The sequence below is a fragment of the Entelurus aequoreus genome, linkage group LG17 (genome assembly GCF_033978785.1).
Source record: "Entelurus aequoreus isolate RoL-2023_Sb linkage group LG17, RoL_Eaeq_v1.1, whole genome shotgun sequence".
Lineage (NCBI taxonomy): Eukaryota > Metazoa > Chordata > Actinopteri > Syngnathiformes > Syngnathidae > Entelurus > Entelurus aequoreus.
Window position 1 is genome coordinate 11286041 of NC_084747.1, and position 9740 is coordinate 11295780.

The 9740-nt window shown below is 36.2% G+C and overlaps 1 protein-coding gene across 1 annotated transcript; it reads right to left on the reverse strand.

Annotated features, from left to right (window-relative positions):
• Positions 1-604: 604 nt before the first annotated feature.
• Positions 605-9007, reverse strand: LOC133632346 (chorion transcription factor Cf2-like). The gene is made up of 2 exons (XM_062024728.1): positions 8692-9007; positions 605-1578 (listed from the first exon to the last, which is right to left on the reverse strand). The coding sequence occupies exons 1-2, from the start codon at positions 8864-8866 to the stop codon at positions 857-859; spliced, it is 897 nt and encodes a 298-aa protein (XP_061880712.1). The 5' UTR covers positions 8867-9007; the 3' UTR covers positions 605-856.
• Between the last annotated feature and the right edge of the window lie 733 nt (positions 9008-9740).

The window sequence follows — 9740 nt, forward strand, 5'->3', positions numbered from 1 at the left end:
TAATAGTACTTGTAAATACTACATAATAGTACTTGTCAATACTACATAATAGTGCTTGTAAATATAATATAATAGTACTTGTAAATACTACATAATAGTGCTTGTCAATACTACATAATAGTTCTTGTAAATACTACATAATAGTGCTTGTCAATACTACATAATAGTGCTTGTAAATACTACATAATAATGCTTGTAAATACAACATAATAGTACTTGTAAATACTATAATATCATAAACTGTAATATTTGTTTGGACTGTGGAGTGTGGCTGGAAGGATTCCCACGTACCTTGTCAGTATTTGCAGAGAGTAAATAGTAGTAAAGACTAACTGAATGAATAAGTCAGAGTACAGCCGACGTCTGAATGCGCATATTTTTTTATTTGAATCTTCTAACATAAATTGTGTTTTGTTGTCGTTCGTGTGTCCGCATGTCGTTAGTGTGTCCGCATGTCGTTAGTGTGTCCGCATGTCGTTAGTGTGTCCGCATGTCGTTAGTGTGTCCGCATGTCGTTAGTGTGTCCGCATGTCGTTAGTGTGTCCGCATGTCGTTAGTGTGTCCGCATGTCGTTAGTGTGTCCGCATGTCGTTAGTGTGTCCGCATGTCGTTAGTGTGTCCGCATGTCGTTAGTGTGTCCGCATGTCGTTAGTGTGTCCGCATGTCGTTAGTGTGTCCGCATGTGTGAGAGACACCGCGAGTGAACAGGAAACCAGTTTTCATCCTGTGTGTGTTTGCTTGTGTGTGAGTATTCTTGGGGGGGAAAAAAAGGAGCCACAAAGTGAGCAGGCAAACGGTTTCTCTCCCGTGTGCCAATATGTACCCACGACAAAAGCTGTGACCACAAAATGAGCAACTAAGAGGTTTTCCCTCCCGCGTGCGTTCTCATGTGCGACACCAAGGCTGGTTTTTGGGTAAATCTCTGATCACAAATTAAGCAACTAAACGGTTTCTCTCCCGTGTGCGTCCTCATGTGTCTCTTCAAAGTGGACCTGCGTGTAAACGTCCTGCCGCAAACGAAGCAACTAAAAGGTCTTTCTCCGGTGTGCACTCGGAGGTGTTCCTCCAAAACGCTGTTAAATGGAAACGTTTTACCACAAAATGAGCAAGTCAAACCTTTTTTGGCGCCCTTTTTGGGAGATTCTAAGTGTTTGCCGTCAGCGTGAGTCCTGATATCGTCTTCGGAGTCCGTATCGCTTCTGGTCGCTTCTTGGGTGTCCATGTCTTCGTCCTCACGACAGTGAGACGCTATGTCGTCGCTATCTGACAGCGGGGCTAAGAGGTGGTCTCCTTCAGCCTCTGTTGTCATTGGTTGAAGTAAACTGCTGCTTGGAGGCTCCGCCCCTTTGCGATGAGGCTGGGAGGACTCGGGCGGTTGGTCTGCGGCCTTCACAGAGACACCAGTCGGTTGCAACTTGGTGAAATCAGCTTCCTCCGACCCAAGAGGACACTTTCCCTCCTGAATGATCCGGGGTTCCTCCTCTTCCTGTTTAATGTGGGGGGGCTGTGGATCCTCCTCCTCTAAAGTGGAGCTACCCCGCTGCGGCTGAGGGGGGCGCTCTTCTACCTGCTGGGCGTCTGCAGGACAAAAAAATAATAATAAACTAGATGAGGCAATTCCTGAAGGAATTGCGTGTGAATGCTCCAATGCTGAAGTTACAGTGAAATGCTGACAGGATGTAGTAGGAATGTAAGAATAGTTTGAATGTTGAAGCGTTTGAATTTCCAGGAAAACTGGAATTTGGTTTGGAACTTGGGAAAGTGTTAGTTTGAATGTGCAGGATGAGTGGAATGTGTTGATATTGGAATGGTTTGAATCGGTTGAAAAATGTGGACGTTTGAAAAATGGCCAATTCATTTTGAATGGGAAAATGTCCCTAAAAACTGAGAATTCTAGGAAATCCAGGATTTTTTTTTTACAATTGTTGAAAGGAAGCACACAATTCCTGAACAGGCTGAATATTTTGAAGTTGGAATGGTTTCAATCGGATGAAAAATGTGGGAGTTGTGGAACTTAGAAAAATGTCCTATTCTTCTCAATGGGAATTTTGGAAAATAGGGAATTTTTTTGAAAATGCAAAAAAATTATAATTCACTGTTCTGAATGAGTTGAAATGGTTAATGTTGTAATTTTTCAAATTGGTCGAGAAATGTTGAAGTAGTACATCTTTATTGAGAAATGGTATTAAGGAATTTCGGGAAAACCGGGAATTTTTCCTGTTAAAAAAAAAAACGACTTATTTTTTTTGTCCTGATTAAGAGGAATGTTTTGACGGTTGAAGTGGGTTGAAAAATGTGGAAGGAGTAGTCGCCGGAAAAAAGGGTGAAAAAAAGGTTTGAAAAAAGGGAATTTTGGGAATTCCTTGAATTTTTTGTGGACTTGAAAAATAGATAGTTTGAATGTGCAGGATGAGTGGAAAGTGTTGATGTTGGAATGCTTTGAATAGGTGGAAAAATGTGGAAGGAGTAGTCGCCAGAAAAAAGGGTGAAAAAAAACCCGGGAATTCTGGGAATTCCTGGAATTTTTGGTGAACTTGAAAAAAAGATAGTTTGAATGTGCAGGATGAGTGGAATGTGTTGATGGTGGAATGCTTTTTAATAGGTTAAAAAATGTGGGAATTGTGCAACTTGGGAAAATGTCCCATTCTTTTTGAATTGGGAAAATGTCCCTAAAAACTGAGAATTCTAGGAAATCCGGGAATTTTTTTTTTTTACAATGGTTGAAAGGAAGCACACAATTCCTGAACAGGCTGAATATTTTGAAGTTGGAATGGTTTCAATCGGATGAAAAATGTTGGAGTTGTGGAACTTGGAAAAATGTCACATTCTTTTCAATAGGAATTTCGGAAAAGAGGGAATTTTTTGAAAAATACAAAAATATTAAATGTTCTGAATGAGTTGAAATGGTTGGTGTTGGAATTTTTCAAATTGGTCGAGAAATGTTGAAGTAGTAACTTATTTTAATTGAGAAATGGTATTAAGGAATTTCGGGAAAACCGGGAATTTTTCCTGTTCAAAAAAAGAACAGAATTTTTTTGTCCTGATTAAGAGGAATGTTTTGACGGTGGAACGGTTGAAAAATGTGGAAGGAGTAGTCCCCAGAAAAAAGGGTGAAAAAAGGGTTTGAAAAAAAGGGAATTCCTGGAATTTTTTGTGAACTTGAAAAAAAGATAGTTTAAATGTGCAGGATGAGTGGAATGTGTTGAAGGTGGAATGGTTTGAATAGGTTGGAAAATTTGGGAATTGTGCAACTTGGGAAAATGTCCCATTCATTTTGAATTGGGAAAATGTCCCTAAAAACTGAGAATTCTAGGAAATCCAGGAATTTTTTTTTTTTACAATGGTTGGAAGGAAGCACACAATTCCTGAACAGGCTGAATATTTTGAAGTCGGAATTGTTTCAATCGGATGAAAAATGTGGGAGTTGTGGAACTTAGAAAAATGTCCCATTCTTCTCAATGGGAATTTTGGAAAAGAGGGAATTTTTTGGAAAATGCAAAAAAAAAATAATTCACTGTTCTGAATGAGTTGAAATGGTTAATGTTGGAATTTTTCAAATTGGCCGAGAAATGTTGAAGTAGTACATTTTTAATTGAGGAATGGTATTAAGGAATTTCGGGAAAACCGGGAATTTTTCCTGTTAAAAAAAAAAACGACTTAATTTTTTTGTCCTGATTAAGAGGAATGTTTTGACGGTTGAAGTGGGTTGAAAAATGTGGAAGGGATAGTCGCCGGAAAAAAGGGTGAAAAAAAGGTTTGAAAAAACGGGGAATTCTGGGAATTCCTGAAAAGTTTTGGCGAACTTGAAAAAATGATAGTTTGAATGTGCAGGATGAGTGGAATGTGTTGATATTGGAATGCTTTGAATCGGTTGAAAAATGTGGCAGTTTGAAAAATGGCCAATTCATTTTGAATGGGAAAAATGTCCCGGAAAACCTGGAATTCTGGGAATTTTTTGGGAATTTGTCAACAAAAATCCCGCGCTTCCCGAAATAGGCTGAACAGTTTGAAGTTGGAACGATTTGAATCGGGGAAAATCTGGAGAAGAAGTTGAATAAATAGATGAATGTTGGTGTAGAAAAACATGAGTGAAAGTTGTGGAACATTCACACAATAAAGTCAACATTAGCCAGCAAAGCTGAGATTGGCTTCCATTGAAGGTCGCCTCAAAGTGGCTCATTTCCTCAACATAAATACAAGCTAAAACTTCCAAAAAAAGTGGGTCATAAATATTTCAATAACAACTTTCCTATGAGGAGCAAGGCAGGTTTTTGTCTTCTATGTTTCTCGTTTTGGGCTTACTTTTTCATCATTTTATTTTTATTTTTTACTAATAACATTTGTAGCATCAAATAAATAGTCAAGGAAACGGAACACAACAAAAAGGAGCTTCTGTAGTTTTGCAGACAGTTGATCGAGGTTCAGGCTAAGACGCATTTAGGCTCAAATATTTGACTTTTGAATTTTTTGAGGGGAAAATATTGCATAGTTTGTGTTTTGGCCAACTGTGTTGAGGTGGCCACTAGTCCAGGGTGTAAACAAGTGCAGCTGGGATAGGCTCCAGCCACCCCTGCCACCCCGAGAGGGGCAAGCAGTAGAAAAATGGATGGATGTTTTTGCCATAGAAAAAAGGGTGTGTCGTTGGCAAAAATAGTATAAAACATAAATAATAAAATAATAATATAATATCAAAGGATGTATCTGAAGTTATTCTAGAAATGTAAGCTTCTAAATCAGGGGTCACCAACCTTTTTGAAAGCAAGAGCTACTTCTTGGGTAGTGATTAATGCGAAGGGCTACCAGTTTGATACACACTTCAATAAATTGCCAGAAATAGCCAATTTGCTCAATTTACCTTTAACTCTATGTTATTATTAATAATTAATGATATTTACACTTAATTGAACGGTTTAAAAGAGGAGAAAACACGAAAAAAAAATGACAATTAAATTTTGAAACATAGTTTATCTTCAATTTCGACTCTTTAAAATTCAAAATTCAACCGAAAAAAAGAAGAGAAAAACTTAAAAAAAGAATTTATGGAACATCATTAGTAATTTTTCCTGATTAAGATTAATTTTAGAATTTTGATGACATGTTTTAAATAGGTTAAAATCCAATCTACACTTTGTTAAAATATATAACAAATTGGACCAAGCTATATTTCTAACAAAGACAAATCATTATTTCTTCTAGAATTTCCAGAACAAAATTTTTAAAAGAAATTCAAAAGACTTTGAAATAAGATTTAAATTTGATTCTACAGATTTTCTAGGTTTGACAGAATAATTGTTTTGAATTTTAATCATAATAAGTTTGAAGAAATATTTCACAAATATTCTTTGTCGAAAAAACAGAAGCTAAAATGAAGAATTAAATTAAAATGTATTTATTATTCTTTACAATAAAAAAAAAAATACTTGAACATTGATTTAAATTGTCAGGAAAGAAGAGGAAGGAATTTAAAAGGTAAAAAGGTATATGTGTTTAAAATTCCTAAAATCATTTTTAAGGTTGTATTTTTTCTCTAAAATTGTCTTTCTGAAAGTTATAAGAAGCAAAGTAAAAAAATTAATGAATTTAAACAAGTGAAGACCAAGTCTTTAAAATATTTTCTTGGATTTTCAAATTCTATTTGAGTTTTGTCTCTCTTAGAATTAAAAATGTCGGGCAAAGCGAGACCAGCTTGCTAGTAAATAAATAAAATTTAAAAAATAGAGGCAGCTCACTGGTAAGTGCTGCTATTTGAGCTATTTTTAGAACAGGCCGGCGGGCTACTCATCTGGTCCTTACGGGCTACCTGGTGCCCGCGGGCACCGCGTTGGTGACCCCTGGTCTAAACTATAAAAAAAATATTATTATACGACTTTTAACTCTTTTTTGAGTGGGACCCCCAAGGGTCCAAGGGAGCTGCAATGTTGATTTTGATCAAAAACAATGCTCCAAAAATAATTATGAATCAAAATGAATGTTGTGTATTATTGACTTATTTAAGGCTCAAATCATTTCACATTAAATATTTGACTAAAAAACAAAATGTATGGGAAAAGATTGCATTTTTTTGTGTTTTCGCGCTACGTAAGCTGACTCTTTTTGTTTGTGTTTAGACCTCTTCTTCTTGCTGCTGCTATTGTCGCATTGTAAGGGCTGGTCTCCTAAAGCTTCAGTAATATTGTACCATTCTGTCTCCGGGGTCCTTTCTACTCAACAGTTATGTCATGCAAAAGAACTTGGGAGTGACCAGTGTGTTTTGGCCAACTGCGTTGAGGTGGTGACTAGTCCAGGGTGTAACCAAGTGCAGCTGGGATAGGCTCCAGCCACCCCTGCGATCCTGAGGGGCAAGCAGTAGAAAAATGGATGGATGTTTTTGTCATAGAAAAAAGGGTGTGTCGTTGGCAAAAATAGTATAAAACATAAATAATAAAATAATAATATAATATCAAAGGATGTATCTGAAGTTATTCTAGAAATGTAAGCTTCTAAACCAGGAGTCACCTACCTTTTTGAAACCAAGAGCTACTTCTTGGGTAGTGATTAATGCGAAGGGCTACCAGTTTGATACACACTTAAATAAATTGCCAGAAATAGCCAATTTGCTCAATTTACCTTTGACGTTATTATTAATAATTAATGATATTTACACTTAATTGAACGGTTTAAAAGAGGAGAAAACACGAAAAAAATGACACTTAAATTTTGAAACATAGTTTATCTTCAATTTCGACTCTTTAAAATTCAAAATTCAACCGAAAAAAAGAAGAGAAAAACTTAAAAAAAGAATTTATGAAACATCATTAGTAATTTTTCCTGATTAAGATTAATTTTAGAATTTTGATGACATGTTTTAAATAGGTTAAAGTCCAATCTACACTTTGTTAAAATATATAACAAATTGGACCAAGCTATATTTCTAACAAAGACAAATCATTATTTCTTCTAGAATTTCCAGAACAAAAATTTTAAAAGAAATTCAAAAGACTTTGAAATAAGATTTAAATTTGATTCTACAGATTTTCTAGATTTGACAGAATAATTGTTTTGAATTTTAATCATAATAAGTTTGAAGAAATATTTCACAAATATTCTTCGTCGCAAAAACAGAAGCTAAAATGAAGAATTAAATTAAAATGTATTTAATATTCTTTACAATAAAAAAAAAAAAACTTGAACATTGATTTAAATTGTCAGGAAAGAAGAGGAAGGAATTTAAAAGGTAAAAAGGTATGTGTGTTTAAAAATCCTAAAATCATTTTTAAGGTTGTATTTTTTCTCTAAAATTGTCTTTCTGAAAGTTATAAGAAGCAAAGTAAAAAAAATTATGAATTTAAACAAGTGAAGACCAAGTCTTTAAAATATTTTCTTGGATTTTCAAATTCTATTTGAGTTTTGTCTCTCTTAGAATTAAAAATGTCGGGCAAAGCGAGATCAGCTTGTTAGTAAATAAATAAAATTTAAAAAATAGAGGCAGCTCACTGGTAAGTGCTGCTATTTGAGCTATTTTTAGAACAGGCCGGCGGGCTACTCATCTGGTCCTTACGGGGTACCTGGTGCCCGCGGGCACCGTGTTGGTGACCCCTGGTCTAAACTGTAAAAAAAATATTATTATACGACTTTTAACTCTTTTTTGAGTGGGACCCTCGTGGGTCCAAGGGAGCCGCAATGTTGATTTTTATCAAAAACAATGCTCAAAAATAATTATGAATCAAAATGAATGTTGTGTATTATTGACTTATTTAAGGCTCAAATCATTTCACATTAAATATTTGACTAAAAAACAAAATGTATGGGAAAAAATTGCATTTTTTGTGTTTTCGCGCTACGTAAGCTGACTCTTTTTGTTTGTGTTTAGACCTCTTCTTCTTGCTGCTGCCATTGTCGCATTGTAAGGGCTGGTCTCCAAAAGCTTCAGTAATATTGTACCATTCTGTCTCCGGGGTCCTTTCTACTCAACAGTTATGTCATCCAAAAGAACTTGGGAGTGACCAGTGTGTTTTATTCCCTGAGAGGAAGACGGTACCGAGTAGTGTAGTTTATCAACAACAACGACGAGTTCACCCGACTCACTGAAACTGGCTGGTTTCAAATAAAATAATCATGAATGCTGGACCAAGTGGCTGGGGAGAGGGAAGTCTGGGCTTTCCTGCTTAGGCTGCTGCCCCCGCGACCCGACCTCGGATAAGCGGAAGAAGATGGATGGATGGATGAATACAATAATACAAAAAAAATCATGTTGGCATTTAGGATAGCTAGGGATTAGCTGTGATCGCAGCCAGCTAGCGATTAGCGCTCTGGCTGCCTGGAAAACCTTGAAGACCCCTGACCAATGCTACTATTCTATTTATAACCCATCCATTTCCTACCGCTTGTCCCTTCTTCTCTATTTAAATGATCCTTGAAGTAATCATCCGGGACTTCGGGTACTAAACTTTGTGCTAAAACGTCCTTAAATGCTAGTATTTAATATTGAAAGTATAAAAATGGTAAATAATAGTTAGTTTGTTTATCAAGTTACATGAGATTGTTCGCCACTAGTGCTCCCTTCAAAATAAAAGAGCAACTTCCTTTCGTTTCTGACCATTTCCGGTGCGACTCAAGAGGACGCGACACGAAGTTGTTAATTAAATTAAAGACATTAAAAAAACACGAGTAAATGATAATAATAATACTTTCGTGTGGGTATTTAATAAATACCTTCAGTGTGTGGCACAATTTGAGTTTGTCGGGCAGCTTCCAGTTGTTGTCGACGTCTCTCCTTCTCGCGTGTTCTAGAAAGTTCCATCTCGTACCACACGATGGTTTTTTCAAACAGCGCGAATATTTCATCAGCCGCCGCCATTAGTCGCACCTTCACCAAGTCTTTCAACATTTTTTTTTTTTTTTTTTTTACGTTTCCACCTCAATAATTCGTCGTCCTTCTTCGCCCTTTGTCTTCCTTCGCGGGTCGCCTTTTTTTCTTCGACGGAGTAAATCGAGCGTGACGTCACACTGCTGCCATCTTGCGGCGGAATTGAAGACGGCTGCGAGGAACATTAGAACATGTTTTTATTTTAATACAAAATACATATCGGCGCTTTGATACGGTCGTTTGAATGTCCACTTGTTGTCAACAAGTGTTTTGGTTTTACCTTGTTTTAATCTGTAAGGTTTAACGTGCTCTTATTTTGGTGGCTAGCGAGTGACGCAGTTTCCTGTTAATCACGCCCTCTGGTAGTATCGGTTTATTAATGCTGAATAATGGCGGGAATTCAACACAAAAATGTAAGTTCATGGCGCATATAACACTGCCATTTGTGTTCAAATACGTCAAATGTGTGTTGTCGTTGTTTACAATTATGTTTCTGCATTTAATACGCAACTTTTGGTGGCAAAATGGTGACGTCATTGGTTTTAAGATGTAATTAACTAGTTTTACCGCTAGAGGTCTCTAGAGACCATGCTTTTTATGCTCAGTCTGTCACAAGGGAAACTCTTAAATACATATTTTAATAATTAAATTACTGCTGCCAAATGATTCATTTTTTGAATCATGATTAATCTCAGGTTATTACTAGCTTGCGTGATTTAAATTGACTTAAAAAACAACAATATTACGACACTAACGCGATTTTATTGTACTAGAAGAAGATATTTGTAAATGTTTTTTTTGAATGCACGTTATTTATTTTAATTTAAAGTCCAGTCAGTGTTTATTTTGGAGGGAAATTTACCACCGACGTCACTGCAGTCTTTTTACATCAAAC

What these genes read in the sequence shown, in the direction of transcription:
- LOC133632346 (XM_062024728.1), bottom strand. Translation starts at nt 8,866, where the DNA reads ATGTTGAAAGACTTGGTGAAGGTGCGACTAATGGCGGCGGCTGATGAA. An exon ending in AATTGTGCCACACACTGAAG is followed by an intron (nt 1,579 to 8,691) that starts GTATTTATTAAA and finishes TTTGTCCTGCAG; the next exon opens with ACGCCCAGCAGGTAGAAGAG.